Genomic DNA, 21,531 nt, shown 5'->3' with positions numbered 1-21,531 from the left:
CCATGTCCGGGGAGGGAGTGAAATGATCAGGGATAACTGGATTCCTCCACTCAGAAGATGATGACCAGCTGCGGTTTTCCTGACTCAGCAGGTGCTGCATTTGCTCTCTGCGTGTTTACTTATCAGTCAACCGCTGGAGCTCTTAGGAAGCTCATCGCAGGAAAGAGAGGCTGTAACAAAGCCTTTGGTGCCGGGACATTTTATTTCTCCAGAGAGTTAGCCAAAAACTCTGCTTTGAATATTTCTGCTTCTGGCCAAGATCGAATAACAGGAATTGAATTTGCCCTCTCACCGAAAAAAAAAAAAAACACCCTAAAAACTAGGCAATAAATAATGCAACAACATAAAAAAGAAGGAAATCTTACCTTTTACAGCAGCATGGATGGATATGGAGATTTTTATGCTAAGTGAAATGAGCAGTCAGAGAAAGACAAATACCATATGATCTCACTTATATGTGGAATCCAGTGAACAAAATAAACTGACGAGTAAAATAGAAACAGAGGCATGGGTACATGGGGTTTGTGCGACTGGATGAAAGAAGGTGAAGGGATTAGCCAAAATACATATATACATAACACACAGACACAGACAACTGTGTGGGGCGAACCAGAGGGACAGGGGGCTGGGAGGTAGGTGAAGGTGGGGATGGAAAGAGACTTTGCTTGGGGCGATGGACACACGATACAGTGTGTAGATGACGTTTTATTGAGTTGTACACTTGAAATCTTATGGTTTTGCAAAACAATGTCGCCCAAATAAATTCAATTTAAAAAAATAAATAAATGAAATGAACTTCATACTTTGTGTCATATATAAAAAATAACTCAAAATGGATCACAGACTTAAATGTAAAACTGAAAACTCTAAAACTTCTAGAAGAAAACATGGGAAAAGATCCTTGTGATCTTTTGTCAGGCAAGGCTTACTGAGATACAATATTAAAAGCACAGTCCATAAAATGGGCTTCATCCAAACAAAAGCCTTCTAGTCTTTGAATGACATTAAGAGGATGGAACGCAAGCCACAATTGGGAGAAAATATTTGCAATCCATATAACTAATGAAGAACTTGTATCCAAAACACATACACTCTGAGAACTCGATACAAGGACACAAACAACCCAAAGAGATTGAGCAAAAGGCCAAACCTAAAGAAGATATACTGGTGGTAAGTTAGCACATGAGAGATGCTCAGCCTCATACCTTACCAAGAAAATGCAAATTAAAGCCACAGTGAGATACCACTGAACACTTATGAGAATGGCTAAATGAAAAAGACTGACTATGCCAAGTGTGGAAAATGATGCGAAGGAGCTAGGACTCTCATAGACCGCTGGTGAGAATTTTGGAAAACAGTTCGGCATTACCTTAAAAAGTTACACATATATCTACCATATGATCTAGCCATCCCACTCCTAGGTATTTACCCATGACAAAAGAAAGCATGCATATGCTTACAAAGATTTATACACAAGTGTTCACAGTGGTTTTATCTGTAATAGTCCCCAAACTAGTACAATCTAAATGTCCATCAATAGGTGAATGGATTATTTCATGATATGTAAGTCTATCAAATCATCACATCATATACCTTAAACTTACAATGTAATATGTCAATCATCTATATACTAGTATATAAAACCCTAATATGCAAATTGACTGAATGGCAGAACAAACAAACAACCAAACAACTGGCTGCTATGACGTGCGCTGACTACCAGGGGGCACGCACAGAACATAGTGCAGTGGTTCTCAACCTTCCTAATGCCACGACCCTTTAATACAGTTCCTCATGTTGTGGTGACCCCCAACCATACAATTATTTTCGTTGCTACTTCATAACTGTAATTTTGCTACTGTTATGAATCGTAATGTAAATATCTGATATGCAGGATATATTTTCATTGTTACAAATTGAGCATAATTAAAGCATAGTGATTAATCACAAAACAATATGTAATTATATATGTGTTTTCCGATGGTCTTAGGCGACCCTGTGAAAGGGTCATTCGACCCCCAAAGGGGTCACGACCCACAGGTTGAGAACTGCTGACATAGCGGGTGTTGACAGCAGGCAGCAGAGTGCAGAACATGGTGGGTGTCAGCCACGGCAGGGTGGTGGAGCAGGTGAGTGGGGGCGCCAGACCAAGGCCGGGTGCCAGTCGTTGCCATTGGGTCAAGCCTCTGGTGGTTACTAAAAATTCTTTGCTTCCGCGTGCCATGGTCCCACCCAGCACTTGCACCTACTGCCGGTGCCAGCCCCACTTGCACCCACTGCCAGCACCAGAGTCGCTGCTTGCACCTGCTGCCAGTGCCCAGCGCCACCCTGATGGCTTGGCGCAATCAGTGGGTGCGAGCAGTGGCTCCTGACCATGATCGCCCCTTAGGGCTTCTCTGTCCCCCCCCCCCCCCCCCGTGCTCTTAAGGGGCGATCGGGGCTGGCAGCCACCTCTTGCACCTGCTGCTGGCACTGGCTTTGCTCGCACCCACAGCTGGTGCTGGAGCCGTCGCTTGCACCTGCTGCTAGTGCCTGGTGCTGGTCCCGATCGCTTGGTGCCATCAGTGGGGGGAGTGGTGGCTGCTGACCCTGATAGCACCTGAGGGCTTCACCACTCTCCCTCCCCCCCACTCCTGAGGGGTGATCAGGGTAGCAGCCGCTGCTCACACCCACTGACGGTGCCGGCCCCGCTCGCCCCTGCTGCTGGTGCCAACCCCAATCGCTCCATGCCCTCAGTGCGTGTGAGCAGGGCTGGTGCTGTCAGTGTGTGGGAGCAGTGGTAGCGGGAGTGGGGCTGCTAGCAGACAGGGGACCGGGGGCCGAGGCGGGAGGGGCTGGGCGGGGGCACAGAGGATGGGCCAAGACCCACCCCTGTGCCTACTGCAGCCTCGTGGCCCACAGTTCCTTTCAAGGTGCATGAATTTGTGCACTGGGCCCCTAGTATATCAGTAAAGCTGGAAACAATGGGAAAATATGGTGAACGAATAAACAATTTAAGGTATAGCCATATACCTTAAATACTACTCAGCAATTAAAAAGAATGACTACTGAAACTTGCAACAACATGGATGAATGTAACAACAATTATGCCTACTGAAAGAAGACAAAATATTATCTATTATATGGATGCATTTATATAAAACTCTAAACATTGTAAACTAATCTATTGTGGCTGGACATATTCACTATCTTGATTGTGGTAATCATTTCCTGGGTATTATGTGTGTCATAACTTTAAAGATCATATAATTAAATATGTAAAGTCAATTATATCTAAATAAAGCTGTTAACAAACAAACAAAACTCTGCTCTTGCTGAGTCTCACACAATTAAAGCTGTATGCGTTCAGTGGACCACCCTTAATATTTTGGGAGCCTAAAGGAAGAGTAAAAATGTAGGTGCCCTAACCATAGCCTTTCCCCCTTTCCTCTCCAGGTCAGGCACCACCCAGCTTCCCTGGCCACCCTCAGATGTAGAGCAATATATGTGGGCAGAAGAGGTCCCCCCAGCCCTGGAAGTAGGGGAGGGGGTCTGAGGCCCTGAGCACTGAGACCACAACATGGGAGGCAGAGCTGGAGTTGGAGGCCGTTAAAGCACTGCTGTAAGGAGATAAGAACTGAGCATATTTAAACCTTGTAGCAATGTGACATGGATGCAACATCCAAGCATGGGGTCATTTTTCTAGCAATTCATGTTTATTGAATTTTACAAAACCAATCTTTCTTCAATGGATTGGAGCATTAAAAAAAAAAAAAAAAAAAGATCCTTGAGATACAAGATGGCAGCAGATTAGGTGGAAGCTACACTCACCTCTTCCCAGGACCAAACTGGAATTAAAACTAAATTATAGAGAAACCATTCTGAATCAGCAGAAAACCAGAAGAAGCCACACCAAGTCTGGCAGGAAGTGCAGAGGCACAAGAGGGCTGACTGGGCTCCCACGGATGGTGGCTGAAGTTTTGGAGGGATATCTCAGCTGCAGGAGGTTCCCCTTGAGAAGTGTGGTATCTAAACCCCAAGGTGGGCTCCGCAGCCTAGAGCACCAGAACTGGAAAAGGTGCCCAATAGCATCTGTCTATGAAAAGCAATTGGGTTTCTGTCCACCAGGGAGAGATGGTTAGAGATGCAGGCACCTCTTAAAGGGCCAATGCACAAAATTTTGCTCCCAGCCACTCATCCTGGGCTCTGACAGAGGGAGGGCAGAGCAGATTAGAGCCACGTGCGGAAAGCATGGAGTTGGTGGCTCTGAGGAGCGAGCTGTAGGGTCAGCCACCAGGATCCCTGTGCTGAGTTATTCTCCCATACTGCAGAAGCCATCTTTCTCAGGCAGAGCATTCCCCTCCATGCAGCATCAGCCTGGGGGGAAGCAATAGCCCTACCCACTGAAATGCCTCTCACCCCACCCTGTGGAGCTTTAGCCCTGCTGAGGAATACAGTTGGTTCTTTCAGTGATTAAGCCTAACAGGAGCCTGCATGTGGAGGAAGATCTCTGGGTGCCTTGAGGCTTTTTCTGACTTGCCCTCAGGCCCAGTGCTGATAAAAGCCAGCCTTGGTGCATAGCTTGTCCTCTCCACATGCACCCAGGCCCACCCAGCAGAGGGAGCCACAAGCTGTGGATCGCTGATAGCTCCAAACAGGTTGCCCAGTGCCAGTCACAGGCAGCATCTGACATAGGTGTTCACCAGAGTTCCTCTGCAAAAGCTCAAAACCATTACACCCAGTGGTCAGCTTTAACTGTATATGGCTTAAATGCTCCAATCAAAAGACATAGGGTAGCTGATAAGAAAACAAGACCCATATATATGCCGTCTTCAAGAGACCCACCTTAGAATGAAAGATACACACAGACTATAAGTAAAGAGATGGAAAAAGGCAATTCATGCAAATGAAAAGAAAAGCTGGTATAGCAATACCTATATCTGACAAAATAGACTTTAAAACCAAGGCTATAGTAAGATACAAAGGACAATACATAATGATAAAGGGAGAAATACAACAAGAGCATACAACCCTTATAAACATTTATGTACCCAACATAGGAGCACCTAAATATGAAAGCAAATCTTGATGGACATAAAGGGAGAGACTGAAAGTAATACAGTTATTGGAGCTGACTTTAACACTCAATTGACATCAATGGATAGACCTTCCAGACAGGAAATCAACAAGGAGAAGGCAGCCTTAAATGACACACTAGATCAAGTTGATTTAATTGGTATCTTCAGACCACATTTTAGAAAACAAAGCAAGTCTCAATAAATTTAAGAAGAATGAATTCATATCAAGCATCTTCTCTGACCATAATGCTGTGAAACTAGAAATCAATCACACACACAAAAAAAACAAAATTGAAAAACACACGAAGATATGGAGGGTAAATAGCATGTTACTAAACAATGGATGGATTAACAATGAGATCAAGGGGAAAAAATCAAATGATACCTTGAAATGAATGAAAATTAGAACACAACAACCCAACCTCTGTGGGTCAAAAGGCAAGCAGTCCTAAGAAGGACATTCATGGCATTACAGGCCTATCTCAAGAAACAAGAAAAAGCTCAAGTCACCAATCAAACTTGACACTTAAAGGAACTTGAAAAAGAACAACAAACAAAATGACTAAAAGGAAATGATAAAGATCAGCGCAGAAATTAACTAAATAGTGTTTTAAAAAAACAATACAAAGATCAATGAAACCAAGAGCTGGTTCTTTGAAAGGATAAACAAAATTGACAAACCTTTAACCAGACTCATCAACAGAAAAAGAAAGAGGATTTAAATAAATAAAATGAGATATAAAAGAAGTAACAACCTGACACCAAACAAATACAAGGGCTTGTAAGAAATTATTATAAACAACTACATTCCAACAAATTGGACAATCTGGATGAAATGGATAAAGTCCTAGAAATATACAACCTTCCAAAACGGAATTAGGAAGAATCAGAGAATCTGAATAGACAGATCACAACTAGTGAAATTGAAACAGTAATCACAGAACTCCCCAAAACAAAAGCCCTGGACTAGATGGCTTCACAGGTGAATTTTACCAAACATTTAGAGAAGAACTAACATCTATCCTTTTCAAACTCTTCCAAAAAATTCAAGATGAGGGAAGACTCCCAAGCTCATTTTATGAGGCTAGATTATCCTAATTCCAAAACCAGATAAAGACACTACAAAGAAAGAAAATTATAGACCAACTAGAGGCCTGGTGCACAAAATTTGTGCACTGGAAGGGGGGGGGGCCCTCAGCTCAGCCTGTGCCCTCTCACAGTCTGGGAGCCCTCGGGGGATGTCCGACTGCTGGCTTAGATGGGGAGCAGGCCTATGCCGGCAGTCAGACATCCTTAGTGCTGCCGCGGAGGTGGGAGAGGCTCCCACCACCACCGCTGTGCTCGCCAGCTGTGAGCCCCGCTTCTGGCTGAGCAGCACTCCCCGTGGGAGTGCACTGACCACCAGGGCACACATCCTGCATTGAGCGTCTGCCCCCTGGTGGTCAGTGCATGTGATAGCAACCGGTTGTTCCGCTGTTCCATTTGTATATATTAGCCTTTTATTATATAGGATATCCCTGATGAACATAGATGTTAAAATCCTCAACAAAACATTAGCAATTGATCCAGCAATAATTAAAAAGATCATGCACCATGATCGAGTGGGATTTCTTCTGGGGATGCAAGGTTGGTATAATATCCACAAATTGATAAACATGATACACCACATAAACAAAATGAAATATAAAAACCACATGATGCTATCAATAGACGCAGAAAAAGCGTTTGATAAAATACAGCATTAAATAGATGCTGTATTTAAATTGATAAAAACTCTCAGCCAAGTGGGAGTAGAAGGAATATACCTCAACATAACAAAGGCTATATATGACAAACCCAGGTCAACATCATACACAACGGGCAAAACTAAAAGTGTTTCCATTAAGATTGGGAACAAGACAGGGATGTCTGCTTTCACCACCCTTATTCAACATAGCACTGGAATTCCTAGCCACCGGAGACAAGAAATAGACAGAAAAGGTAGCCAGCTTTGTTGAATAAGAGTGGTGAAAGCAGACATCTCTGTCCTAAGGGAAACACTTCCTTCCTTTTTATGGCCGAGTAGTTTCCCACAGTCTGAGCCGCTGCCTCGCCGTGCCTAACTCTGAGCAGAGGCTCTGAACAACCTGGGTGGGAATTATGCTAAATGTGGGGACACTATGTTAGAAGGGCTTCCTGGCCTGACTCTGGGAGGCTGCAGGCACCATCTGATGGCGCCTCTGTCCTTCCCCTGGCGCAGCAGGTGCACGGAGGGCGGCTGACTGTGTGTGAGCGTCCTCAGCACGCGGCTGGCTTCCCCGCTCAGCATTTCAGAAGAGCTGCCATTTGGGGGTGGGGGCGAGGTAGGAAGAGCCACGGAGAGACAATGGCCTTTTCCCACTTGGACAGGAAAGCAGAGGCAGCCCACGCCGCTCTCGCCCCGCAGTCCGCCTGGAGCCGCCCGGGGAAGCGGGCCTTACCTTGTGCACACAGGACTTGGCGTTCAGGAAGAACAGCTCCACGGTGGTCCTGTCCTTTAAGAACGATATGCTCTCGATGTAGAATCTGAAAGACAGCAACGAGTTTGTTTCTTCAGACTCCTCCCCTTCTCCCAGCACGGCTTCACGTCCTCATTCACTTCCCCGAAGCACAGAGAGAATTTTGAGAAACCAAGGGTGCTCATGCTCCCCCCACTTGCCAAAGCCTCAACCTGCTGCCTGTGGGTGAATGTGGCACACATGCGGATCCCCTCGCTCAGGCGCTTTGCTGACGGAGGATGAGTTACAGGGAACCCACCGTGGCTCAGCGGCAAACCCGCTGGGCCTGCGCTGTTTTTGACACTCATTTGGGAGCTCGGGATACCCCGGGCAGCCTCAAATCAGGCGGTGAGGGCTGCAGGCTGGAGGCAGAGCGGGCTGAGTGAGCCAGTGTAGCTGAACCTTGAGGCCTGTGGCTCTCAGACCCGGAGGTGGGAGGGCCCACACCTGCCAGGCTGCCTACCCCCCAAGCAGGAGTTTCAGCAACACCCTCCCCCCCCATCTTCCCGTCTCCCTGCCGGGCTGGGCTTTCCCTTGGCTGGAGCCACACTCTCAGTAGTACTTGACCTTGGTCTTTTCTCCTGCAAATCGGAGCTTTGGGCCCCACTGCCCCGTCCCCCGCCCCCCCCGCTTCCTGGGCCTTTGCTGGTCAGTCTGTGTGGCCGCAGGTCCCCGGTAGGAGGGCTGAGAGCCCCTGGGGAGGGGAGGGGAGGGGACTCCTTCACAACTTCTGTCGTCAGAATCCAGACAGTGGGCTGGCGGGCTCTGGGGCGGGAGGGGCCGCGAGGCTCAGAGGTTGGGGCCCGCTGAGCAGTGCAGGGACCGCCCGCCCCAGGACCTCCCAGTGGCCCTGAGAGAGAACTTGCTCTCGGGCAGGGAGGGTCGGGATGAAGTCGCTGCCTGGCGAGCATGGCCTCAGCTCTGCAGGGTCACGCCGGCCTCGGGCATCCCCCCCCCGCCCCTCCCCCCGCCCCACTCCCCACTCTTCAACAACGGCAAAACATTTAAGAGAGAAATGAAAAGGCCATGGGAGACTTTATCACGGAGATGTAAAATCACCTGAAACATTCCACCTCTAATGTAGAATCATCAGGAGAAGTTCCAGAAAGCCTGCTCTCCAGCGGAGGCCCTGGTGGGAGGCGGGACACACTCACCTACGACCTACGGAACCGCCTCTCAGCTGGGTCAGAGGGCAGAGGGTCAGAGGGCAAAGGGTCAGAGGGCGGAGGGTCAGAGGGCGGAGGGTCAGAGGGCAGAGGGTCAGAGGGCAGAGGGTCAGAGAGAGGAGGGTCAGAGGGCAGAGGGTCAGAGGGTGAAGGGTCAGAGGGCAGAGGGTCAGAGGGCGGAGGGTCAGAGGGCGGAGGATCAGAAGGCGGGGGGTCAGAAGGCAGAGGGTCAGAGGGCGGAGGGTCAGAGGGCGGAGGGTCAGAGGGCAGAGGGTCAGAGGGCGGAGGGTCAGAAGGCAGAGGGTCAGAGGGCGGAGGGTCAGAGGGCAGATGGTCAGAGGCGGAGGGTCAGAGGGCAGAGGGTCAGAGGGCGGAGGGTCAGAGGGCGGAGGGGAGGGACCCAGCACCGCCTCTCAGCCGGGTCAGAGGCCGAGGGGAGGCCAAGGCTCCCAGCTGCAGCCAGAGGCGGGTCAGAGCAGGAGTCACTGTGCGGACCCAGCAGGAGGCCAATGCCCAGCCCCCCAGCTCCCTGCAGCCCAGGACCGGCCAGGTGGCGAGGTGCGTGGAGGCTTCTGGCTTCCTCGGCCTCTGAGTGCGCTGCCATCCCTCCCACTGAGGAACCCGCAGCCCCGCAGCGGCCGCCAGGTGCCCGGAGCCTCCACCGGTGGCAGGTGCCTGTCGGTGCCCCCACTTCACAGATGCAGAAACAGTTTTAGAGCCGCGCCTACTGGCAGGGCAAGTCTCGCTTTGGGGCCCTGGGGCGCCACAGACCCTCCTCCTGGTGGCCCTCGGCCACCCCCAGCTGCTGGGCTCCCTCCTAGCGAGGCCAGAAGCCCAGCGCCCACGCCCACAGTGGCTCTCGCTGCGCAGAGCAGACCCAGGACCGGGGAGGACACCAGGCGAGAGACCTGGAAGTCGGCCATGAAAGGTGGTCCTAGCGCCACAGGAGGTCTCAGGGGGAGGCCGCCCAGACCCAGCCATCCCTGCCCCAGTCTCAGGTCAGACGGAGAGCGCGCCTCACTCTCCCTAATTCTTTTTTCCTTCCACTTCTAATCACTTCCCTATATACTCTAGCACAGAAGGCTGGTATTAAGAGCATAACCTCAATGAATTTTCATACTAACAAAGTTCATAATATGTTCTTAATATTTAAAATCCAGTCATTCAATTTTTTTCCTTGTTTCCAACACTTTTTTGGTGAATTTGCGATTTATGTTTTAAATAAAGAACGCCGGTTACAGCAAGAGTCACGTGCACAAAGCTAGATCCTGCCAGATTCCTATCTCTCTGCGGCCTTGCTGGCTCAGTTTTCCTTCAGTTCTCTTAGTTAGGCACATGGGTTCCTGTTCCCGGCAACCAAAGACTCCAAGCTCATAGAGGCCGTCCTGTGTGCCAGGGACAGCACACAGGACTCTGCACACAGCATTTCCTTCAGTGCTCAGGACGACCAGGCGCTGCAGTAGCACATTGCAAACCCATTTTACAGATGAGAAAACTGACATATTGAGCACCTTCTCCAAGCCATGTAGGCGGGGCCATGGTTCCATCTAAGGCCTAGCGACTTCCAGTCCATACTCCCAACAAGTATGACGCATGCTTTCCAAGCAGCAGTGCAATGCACAGAACACGGACACAGTGAAGGGGGGCCCAGGGCGGGATGCGATGAACTCAGCTGTGGCTCGGGAGGGAGAAGCTGCCAAACTGAAACGCAGAGGAGTAAGTGTCGCGGGACAGTTGAGCCGAGCCTTAAAGAATGCATGAGCTCACCAGGTAGCAGGGAGGAAGGCCCCAGGGGAGGGCACGTTGGCCAGACCGTCCTTGCTGGTCTGTGAGAATTTCAGGAACCAGAGCAGGGAGCTGGGCGGCTGAGCCCAAATCAACTGCGGCTCATCCCGCTCTGAATGGACATCTTTGTGCTAGAACCTGGGCTCACCTCGCCCCGAGGCCCAGGCCCTCGGCTGCCGGGTTCCAGCGAGCAGGCCCCACCCCGTTCCCACTGCTTTCTGGCGCTGGGCCCGCTGCTTTCTACCTTTCTGCCGCATCCAGTTACCTGCCCCCTGAATGCTCAGTCCCCTCTCCCTCAAGGGGACCATGGTCATGACCTCGCATTTCTGGACGGTCCTCTGGGAGACCAGCTCCCGAGGGCACCCATCAGCACCCACCAGGGGTGGAAACGAGCTCTGGGGCCTCTTTGCCAAGGGAAACGGAGTCTCCCAGACCAGCACATAAAGCCTTTGTTTCGGCGTTTCTGGCAGAAGGCTTCTGTTTCCTCCCCGCGCTGTGGCTTCCCTCCGGGGTTCTGTGCTGGGGAAGCCGAGGTGACGTGTCCGTCTCAGAACAAGCCCAGGCTTTCTGGCCAGGGTAGGACTATGTTTTGGAGACGAATCTCAGGCAGCGTAACGAGTGTCATTTCTTGGGAAGAGCCTTTGCGTGGGGAGTTGTGTCTCCACTTGTCATGCTCCTCCATTCGCATGCTCCCCCTTCCCTGATGGGACAGGTGCTCACCTCGTCACTCCTCAGTGATAACAGCACCCACCTCTATGACGTGCAGAGATGGCTTGGCGGGGGCAGACCTGTCAGCCAGATGACAACACCTGCGTGTCACAGGCCGAACACTGGCCGTTGGGCACGGGCTGCCCACTAGAAGTCTCTTACACGTGGGTGGCCGGTATTTCCATCGGTGGCATGTGCTCATCGTGGTCAAAGTCAGCACCGTGGATTTGAGGGGATGCTGATTTGAACCCCAGCCCCAACACTGATGGGCCCGGCGGCCGGGGGCCAGGTGCTTGGCTCTCCCACAGGAGGAGGGAGCCGCTGTTCTGTGTCCACAGCGATGCTGCTGGCAATTCGTGCTGTGCTGCGTTATCCCTCCCGAGGGACTGTGACAGAAGGTGTGGGCTTAGCTGGGAATTTCTTTAAAACGTTATAAAACCAAGAACAGAAATTCCAGGTATCTTTCCTAAGTTCTCTTTCAAGGAAGCAAAATGCTACGGAAGTGCCCATTTAACACAGACCAGGAAAGCAGTGCGAACAAAGCTGTTCTGACCAGCTGCGGCTTTCCGTCCCCACGGAGCGTGGGTTCTTTGTGTGCCAGGCTTTGCCATGTCCGAGTGGCCTCTCAGACAGGAGGTGGACGCATTCTAACCATGTTGAGTTTGCGACCGGCGTCCAGGGAGGGCAAACTTAAAGGCCTCATTCCAGGTGTCACTCAGCCCCTGTGGGTGATCGTGGCCACCCCTGCGGCCGCCTGCGTAGGTGGCTTTTGGTGAGATCCTGACCCACGCTCTGCGTGGGAGGCCTGTCCATTGCTGCGATGGCCCTGCAGCCGGAGCCTCCCTGCCATGCTGTAGAGAGCGGTGTAATTGGAGCGGGTGCCGCTCCCTGCAGGCTGCTGAGCTGCGAGTCCCATCTGTTCCCTTTCATCCCTGGGAGAGCACAGTCTCGGGAATCCCCTGCCAGAAACTTCCTCACGTCCGTCTGTCCGCCCGTCCGCATTTCCGGGCACAGCCAGGAGAAGGGGTCCTCGGGGAGCCTGCAGGAACCTGCCTGCTCGCTCCGGGAAGGGCTGCCGGCCCAGGGAGGCGCCTCGCTGTGACCTGCCCCAGAGGAGGGGTCACGGTGAGGGGTCAGGGTCACAGGTGATTCCAAGTGCCTGCTTCTTCCCTTCAAAAAGGCAAACCAGCCTGCTCCTCGGCTCAGAGGAAAGCAGGGAGCGCGCCCAGGAGGCAGGGACGGGCAGGAGCGAGAGTAGGCTGGATGGGGAGGTAAGGGCAGGCCTGGGGAACGAGGATGAACAATGCGATCCTCACCCCCAGTGCAAAGTGAATGGGTCAGCCCCCAGCCAGACAGTCCGACACCCCAAGTGGATCCCATGACGAATGTTTCACCCACTGACCGTGTGGGTGGAGGCTGTCTCGCTTACTTACACCCTAAACATAGTTAGCGTTTACCGAGGGCTCCCTTACAGGCTAACCCTAACCTCTGACACCCGTCCCCCACCAGCGCCAGCCTGAGGAGACAGGCCACGGGGGCGGGGGGGGAGGGCGGGGGAGGCGGGCAGTGAAACATTCAGTCCAGCTGCTGTCACTCTTCTATGTTGGCATCTCCTTAAAAAGCAAGTCACAGAGTAACAGCAGCTAATTAAAAATAGGAAAGCTAATATAAAACCAATACCGGCCACCCACGTGTAAGAAACTGCTAGTGGGCAGCCCATGCAGGACTGAAAGCCGTTCCCACCATCCTTCTAGCCGGATGAGCACTGCGGACATCGTGCCCTTTCTTCCCGTCCGGCTCCGTGATGCAGTCATGGCGCATCCGGCTGGTCTCTGCTCCGTTCCCGGGGGCACTGCCAGCGCCTTCCATATTCTCCAGGGCCTTCACCTGTCGGGCTGTATTCCATGTATTTGTTCTCTTAAAAAATCAGGCTCCCCTAGCCGGTTTGCTCAGTGGATAGAGCGTCTGTCCGTCCGCAGGCTGAAGGGTCCCGGTTCCATTCCGGCCAAGAGCACGTACCTCAGTTGCAGGCTCCATCCGCAGCCCTGGTTGGGGCATGTGCAGGAGGCAGCCAATCAATGTGTCTCTCTCACACCGGTGTTTCTCTCTCTGTCTCTCCCCCGCCCTCCCACTCTCTAAAAATCAATGGGAAAACACCCTGGGTGAGGCCTGACAAAGAAATATTAGGCCCAATGACGGTCATGATGCTTCCTCGAGTTAAACTCTTTCTGGAAGCCCAATGTTCCAGAACCAGGCAGGGGGCGCTGGAAAGGCTCCCAACCATCTTTCAAGGATGCTGTGTGCAGCTCCTCCGAAAGCAAGGTAGCCCCCCACTTCCTACCAGAACTCCCACGAACGTGGGGCGTCTCAGGCCGGAGGGCCACAGCCGTCTGTGCTTAGGGGCACCTCTTACAGCCCCAGGGCAGAGACAGGCGACTGGGAAAGAGGAGGGGAAGAGGGAGGAGAGAGGAAAGACCAGAGAGAGGAAAAAACAGCAGGAAGTACTCAGAAGAATGGGGTGGAGGATGCCCAGCTTTTGGCTTTGTGTGCGGCTGGGTGGTACCAACCCGAGCTACCCCCGCTCGCCCTCCCAGGTGGGGGCAGGGGTGGGGGGGTTCCCCGTGAGGTCACCCCAAGTCCCTAGTCTCCTATTTAATGCTTGCTCACTCAGTGCCAAGCTTTTCAAATGCTCACATCTGGGCTGCATTACCAAAGAGGCCCATGTGTTTGGGAAGTTACTTTGCAGCAGCAGATAACGAGGCCGGCCTGGAGAAGTCCCCCAGCACCCGGGGGGTGGGGACTCGGGCTACAGGAATGATGGGGCGCTGTGCGCTGTCTCCTGCAGGACTTCGCACACGCCGCTGAGATGGTGTAACTGAAGGAGAGACGTGGTTCAGTGGAGGGAGAGCCAGTTGCCCTCACCCTGACTGTTCTCTCCCCCACGCAGAAGCAGCGTGTTTCTGAGCTGCTCCCCGCATCCCGGGCTGGCAGCCAGGTCAGACCTCCCACGTCTGCAGGACCCAGTGCTGAGCGCGGGAATCCCTGAGACAACAGTTAGCCCAGGGCCTGGTCCCGGATTAATGCTACGTTTCAATAGAAAGTTCTGGAGAGCAAGTCTGTAGGGTGGTTGCCTTTGTCACAGATGCTACAGTGAAAGATGTGCTATTTTATTATGTTTGCATAATACTTTGCAAAAGCATTTTGTATCTCCTGATCTCTCTTTACTTCTCACACCCGACCTGCCCCAGCCCACGTCCACCACTGGCAGGCACTGCACCAGAATCCGGGCCAGGCCGTGGTGGGCCTGGGGACCTGGGGTGGAGGGTGTGGCTGAGTCTGGGAAAGCTTCCAGGAGGATTCCCGTGCCCCGCCCTTGCAGGAGCTCTGAAATGCCAGGTACTTTCTCATCTAATCTCTTACTAACGTGAGCAATTATTCACATTGAAAATGCCAGAGCTTGCGGACCCCTCCTCCCTGTTGGCATTGGATGTTTCCAGGACCCCTCCTCCCTGTTGGCACTGGATGTTTCCGGTCTCCGTGCGCATCAGCCCCGCGGCGGCCCAGGCCCAGTGCGCGCAGCGGGGCTTGCTGACGGGAGAGGCCGTGACCTTGCTATCTCGAGGGCCTCGCATTTCCAGAGGCTCCGACAGAACCAAACCCTGTTGCGGGTCTGTCCTTCGGTGAATGTTTGGTAAACACAGGCAACCTAGAGGGTCGGTGCTGTTCCCACCGGGGTGAGCGTATCCCCATCAGTTACTCTCCAAAGAGGAGGCCGAGGCCGAGGCTGAAGGCAGCGATGTCACTGGGTGCGGGCCACCGAACTGGTAAGGCCTCCGGGAGCTCCGCTCCCCTCACTGACCTGGGTCCGCTCTGGAATTGTTTGGCGTGTGTTTTCGCTTGATTGTGTCTTTAATTAAATTGGAGTAGCAATAAGTACTTAATTGGAATAATAACAAAGACTATTCTGACCTCACTGTGCTGTTGGGAGGAGAATTAGGTGGGTAATTGAAGCCTGGATAAGGGCGTTCAGCATGAAGTAGTTGGGAAAGTCTGGCCCGGCGACTGTGGGCGCTGGAGATAACAAACACTAAGGAAGTGCTGAGCTGGGGACCACAGGAACCTGCTCCCCGCAGACAGGGCGGCTGTCCTGGTGTGAATGATGCTCACGGGAAGACGGTTTCCGCCCTGGTGTTTTGAGAGCAAAAATAGACCAGGTACTAGCTGTCAAAAAACCAGATCACAAGCCTGGTGCCAGATGTGTGGCACTTGCTGCGTTCTCTGAAGATGGAGGCAGAGCACCTCCGTGAGCTGAGCTGGGGGGGCCTGTAGCTGAGTCGGGGGGGGGGGCCTGCAGCTGAGTCGGGGGGGGGGCCTGCAGCTGAGCCGGGGGGCCTGCAGCTGAGTCGGGAGGGGCCTGCAGCTGAGTCGGGGGGGCCTGCAGCTGAGTCGGGGGGGCCTGCAGCTGAGTCGGGGGGCCTGCAGCTGAGTCGGGAGGGGCCTGCAGCTGAGTCGGGGGGCCTGCAGCTGAGTCGGGGGGGCCTGCAGCTGAGTCGGGGGGGCCTGCAGCTGAGCCGGGGGGCCTGCAGCTGAGCCGGGGGGCCTGCAGCTGAGTCGGGGAGCCTGCAGCTGAGTTGGGGGGCCTGAGCTGAGCGGGGGGGCCTGCAGTCGCAGCACCCACTAGTCTGGGAGCTCAGTTATGGACACTCAGCAGTAGTTTATACCCAGTGAAAGATCCCCAAGTGAAAATGAAGTCACCAAGCAGCTGTCACCCCTACTTTTCCCTAAGAAGGGTAAAGAATTGGGGGTCGGGTAGAGGAAGAAGCCTGGGGGAGAGTAATTTTTACTTTTCACTCGGTGCTTTCATTTAGTTTGAAATGTTTACCGGGATAATGTAATTCTTTGTAAAAACCCTGACATACGTACGCTGAGCCATTTTCCCTACATAATGCACCATTAAAATGTCCTTCTTCTCTGACCCCTGATTAACTGCTAATATGCATTCCCCCCGCCCCCCCACCCAACCCTCCGCGCGCTTGCTGGCTTGTTTGTCTCTTTCTCCATTTCCACGGACACAAGCACTCGCGTCACACTCCTTCCAAGAAAATCCCATGCTTTCCTTTAGAATCCCTGTGTACTTCTCCATTCCAGCGACGCTCCTGGACAAATCTCCTGTATGCTACCCCTTCCGGGGGCTAAAAAGGTAATTTCTGGTGGCAAGAGAGCAATTCTAAAATAGACTTCAGAGTGGAAGGCCAGAACCAGATTGGGAGTTAGTTGTCAACGCTGCGTTTACTGACTACAGAGTAGATACCATCTACAATCACCATCAATTCATACATGAAAAGATCCTCAAAAAAAGGGAGGACATAGCATTACCACACTTTTAGATTTCATGGAATACATTGAAGTTGAAGAAAAAAGTGTGGAAATCAACATAATTTTGCCAAACCCCCCACAAGAAAAGTAAGGAGCTTCCACTATCATATCATGAAACAAAACGTATTTCAATATCCAAAAAAGAACATAAGCTCAGACTAAAGAACATATTTCAGGTTGGTATAGATTTATGAAAACACATTTAGGTTTATGGTAAATCTACTATCTTAGCTTGTTTTATCATGTTTGGTTTCAGACCAGAAAAATAAAATTTATCATCAAATTCAGGACAGTGGGGAGAGGGGCTTTCAGCAAAATTAATAATGTTTTATGTCTTAAGCTAGGTACAGGACATGGGTGCGACTGTTCACAACATTTGATTCATCTTAGAGTGTGAATAATTAAAATATATTTATTGATTTTTTATAGAGAGTGGAGGTGGAGAGAGAGAGAGAGAGAGGGAGAGAGAGAGAAGAACATTGACTTGTTCCATTGATTTATGCCTTCTTTGGTTGATTCTTGTATGTGCCCTGACCGGGGATCAAACCCCAAACCTTGGCGTATAGGGGCGACACTCTAACCAACTGAGCTACCCAGCCAGGGTGAGTGTGAATAACTAATGTGAAAAAATATTGCATCCTGGGCTGGTTTTAGGAAATCATTGACTTAGCGAATGCATCCACTTCAGGAAGAAATAACGGAGCCCCACCCGGGACTGCGCGACTTGCCCACGCAGAGTGGCCAGGCCAGGGCTCGGCGTCATGGGCAGCCGCCGGCCTGCAGCTGCGTTCAGGCTCCCACGCTGTGCAGACCATTCTCTCAGCGAGGATTGGTTTGCATTTTATCTTCTGTTCAAGTTAAAGGCGTGGGATTATATACATTCAATTATTTCCACAGTCTCTAGAAAACACGTCTACAGAAAATGTAATAGTAAATGTTTGTCATATTTCAAATACAAGCAGTCCTAAGCATGTTAAATCAGAAGCAGGTTTAGGTATGAAAATGCACTGCCTATGTTTCCCAGCTTTAAATTGACCCACGGGGCTTTGAGTAGTACAGGGAGGTGATTCTATCCTTCATTTTCAAAGAAAACCGCCCTACCCAGTACTTACGGGAACGCGGCCCCCAGACGAGTCATGTTTCGGTAGATGGCTTCTTTTTTAATTCTCGATCTCTGGCTACCAGCATTCTTTCTTTTTTGAAGGGAGGTGGGGGTGCTAGGTGTGTCTGGGGATACATACCTCACAGCAAAGTGCAGAATGGCTGGGCCTGGTTTCTTGGGCAAATCATGGTCCAGAACCCGGTGATCTAACTGCAGCCAGTTCTGCTGACCTCTGTGAGAGCAAGGCGAAGACAAAGGATTAAACAGGAGTCAGAGGAAGGCTCAGGCATCCACGGCGTCGGCAAAGCTGTGGAGAAGCCGCTACTCCAGGCACTGGCGGCAGGTGTCTCCCCTGGCGCACTGAGTAACGAGGGCATTTTAGCAACTTCTACCAAAGGAGAGCAGCACCTGCCCTGAGTCAGCATCTCCACTCCCAGGAGCTTGGGAAGATGAGCTTGCACGTGTGGGACACGGTCTGCATGCACAGTCACCCCCTGTAGCGTCGTTTGTAACAGTGACAAGTGGGACACGGTCTGCATGTACAGTCACTCCCTGTAGTGTCGTCTGTAACAGTGACAAGGCTCAAAACAACCAGAATGCCTAACAGGATATTGTTTCACAAATGAACTTAACCTGAGCGATAAAATACAATGTAGCCATATAAAAGATTGATACCATCTTTACAAACTCATTTTGAACAATATCCAAGATACGATGTTAAATGAAAAGGCAGGATGCATACAGTTGAGCACAGTAAATCACCATTTTTAAAATTAAAACCCAGATATACATATAGGTGTGCCTGTATATATATCTCTGAGAAGATAAACAAGAAATAACACCAGGTGACATTAAGTATATTAACCTTTAAATTTTTATTAAATATAAAATCTAAAATATTTTAGATAGTCATGAAGAGGAAAACTTAATCATTTAATGAAACCAGACAGACGACCATACTATAGCCTTTCTTCAAAAATTTTTTAAAATTGAGCCGAAACCGGTTTGGCTCAGTGGATAGAGCGTCGGCCTGCGGACTGAAAGGTCCCAGGTTCGATTCCGGTCAAGGGCATGTACCTTGGTTGCGGGCACATCCCCAGTGGGAGATGTGCAGGAGGCAGCTGATCGATGTTTCTCTCTCATCAATCTTTCTAACTCTCTATCTCTCTCCCTTCCTCTCTGTAAAAAATCAATAAAATATATTTAAAATTTTTTTTAAATTGATTTTTAGAGAGAGAGGAAGAGAGAGGGTGAGAGGAAACATCGATGTGAGAGTGAAACATCGATTGGCTGCCTCCTACACGTGCCCCAACCAGGGATCGAGCCTACAACCTGGGCATGTGCCCAGACGGGGAACTGACACAGCAGCCTTTTGGTGCATGGGGATGGCGCCCAACCAACTGAGCCACACCAGCCGGGGCTACTGTAGCTTTTAAATCTACAGGGTGACTACTCTCCGGGTGCTGCTTCTGCATGTAAGTATAACATGAACTTTCCAATATTTCAGCATATATAGGGTGGGCAAAAGGTCTACAGTTGTCCACATAGAAATAATACAATAAATATTCAATAATAATACAAGAACAAACTCTGTTTCGCATACTCACAGTTGTAAACCTACTTTTCCCCCACCCTCAAGTAAATATTTGTTTACTTAAGGGCCTCACCAAGTTTATGGGTATAAATAGCTCTTCCCGACCTTTGACCTCCGAGCAAGGCAAGGACGGCCACACTGAATCAGGACTGCCCTGTGACGGTCTCAGGGCTGCCTGACCAGGCGATCATTTCGGGCTGTAAATTCCAAGAGGGCACAGACCCTGTTTTGCAGCTGACACAAAACTTAAGAACATGCTGATAGTGATGGGTGTCAAATGAGAACACAGTCAAATCTATAATGGCCCAGAAGACATTTTCCAACCTATTCCGGTATTGAGTAAACAATTTTTTAAAAATCAGAAACTCTAAGCTGTACTTATTATAAATAGAGAGGAAAAGTGGGCATAAGTAATATTAATATTAATAATTACAGCTACTCTTCATTGAGCAGCTGCTCTGAGCCAGCCAGGCAGGAACTTTTTGTGTAGGGATATTCTAATTAACAGTAACTCGGCAAGGAAAGCAGCAGAGCTGGGATTCCAACCCAGGACTTTCCATACAGGGAAAATGAGTCAGCTTTTATAATAACCTTTGGCTTGATGTCTGTCACTTATAGTTTTAACAATGAAAAAAAATATTTTTGTTTCTGTAATTATAAAATAAGGCTTCTGGTAACTGTTCCTAGCTTTCCTTGGAGGGATATTATGAAGATAAATAAACTGATATAAGTGATCTAGGAAAGGTTTTTAGAAGTACTGGTGTTGCATGTAAAGATAATATAAAGATAGAGGACTGGAAGTTAAGGGTTTCTTACACTGTATTTTATCAAGTTTAGGATGGCACTAAATTAAAGTTATATCCCAATTTCAGAGGGGTTCAAATGTGTCGTATTGTGCAGTATCAGATCTCAAAAGTTTTCTTGTGAACATGAGACTCCCTTTGAATTGTCTTTTTTGCTTTTACATAGGAAAGATGTGGCATCATTAAAAAGCATAATGTAGTCCTGGCTGGTGTACTCAGTGGTTAGAGCATCAGCCCTCATGCCAAAGGGTCGCAGGCTTGATTCCCAATCAAGAGCATGTAGCTGGGTTTCAGGTTTGATCCCTGGTCCAATGGGGCATGTGTGGGAGGCAACCAGTCAATATGTTTCACATCAATGTTTCTCTCTCTCTCTTTCTCTCTCCCCCTTCCTTCCACTCTCTAAAAATATCAATGGAAAAAATATCCTCCAGTGAGGATTAACAACAACAAAAAAGCATAATGTATATTTACATGAACTTGCATGGAATGATGTCCAAGAATGAATAAATCACTTATACTAACCACAGAAGCACACTCAAACACTATTATATATGGATGAAACTTCTTGGATATAGTTCTGGAAAGATATAAAACACATTGCTACAATCAAAAGAGAATGGCTTCAACTATGATATTAAACGTTTTTATAAGAAGATATTCACGTAAATTTAATATAAGATAATTTTCTAAAGGATAAATTAGAAATTAGATTTAAAAAATCCATCCATAATCTCACCAACAGGATAAACACAGAATAAGAAGTGAAGTTTAGCCCTGGCTGGTTTTGCTTAGTGGATAGAGCGTCAGCCTGCAGACTGAAGGGTCCGGGGTTCGATTCAAGTCAAGGGTACATGCCTGGGTTTCGGGCTTGATCCCCAGTAGGGGGCGAGCAGGAGGCAGCCAATTGATGATTCTCTCTCATCCCTGATGTTTCTCTCTCTCTCTCTCTCCCTCTCCCTTCCTCTCTGAAATCAATAAAAATATATTTAAAAAAGTGAACTTTACACATCACCCTTTCGCTGAGATATGCAAAGCTAACAAGCTATTTCATAGTCTTCGAGGCTAACATGAGAAACAAAAGCTTATAACCTGCTTTTCTCAAGTTCTTCTGTCGGCGAACAGCAAATGCAGCGGATGTAACCACCACCTCGGAAGGACACCTGGGCCTCCCTCTGCCACCCTGCGCGGCCCCCAGGGCCGGTTTCCTGTGGGGCTAGAACGGTGCGGGCCCAAGGCCTATCGGATGGGAGGATGATCAAGGCAAAGCTGTGCTGCGCTGTCTGCACGGAGAAAGCTCATTCCGAAAATCCTTCCCAAACAAGGGAAGGAAATGCATGCACCGCGTTAGGGGAGTCAGAGCCCTGAGAACCGAGGGCCGCGCTCAGGAAGGCGCGGCTGCCCTCTGGCGGCACAGGCTCGCCCTG

At 50.2% G+C, this 21,531-nt stretch overlaps 1 protein-coding gene across 9 annotated transcripts in view; it reads right to left on the bottom strand.

Moving 5' to 3' along the window:
* The window catches only part of FRMD4B (FERM domain containing 4B), a 212,424-nt gene that overhangs the window by 89,240 nt on the left and 101,653 nt on the right, over positions 1-21,531 (bottom strand). For all 9 annotated transcript variants that reach the window (XM_059663000.1, XM_059662996.1, XM_059662993.1 and 6 more), the window contains exons 4-5: positions 17,850-17,942; positions 7,517-7,601 (exon numbers count right to left, since the gene is read on the bottom strand). In XM_059663000.1, coding sequence (XP_059518983.1) covers positions 7,517-7,601; positions 17,850-17,942 — 178 coding nt within the window. The remainder of the gene's footprint in view (positions 1-7,516; positions 7,602-17,849; positions 17,943-21,531) is intronic.

Source organism: Myotis daubentonii, chromosome 14 (assembly GCF_963259705.1).
Source record: "Myotis daubentonii chromosome 14, mMyoDau2.1, whole genome shotgun sequence".
NCBI lineage: Eukaryota > Metazoa > Chordata > Mammalia > Chiroptera > Vespertilionidae > Myotis > Myotis daubentonii.
The sequence above is the reverse complement of the archived record's forward strand: the minus strand, read 5'-3'. Positions and strand labels throughout refer to the sequence as shown.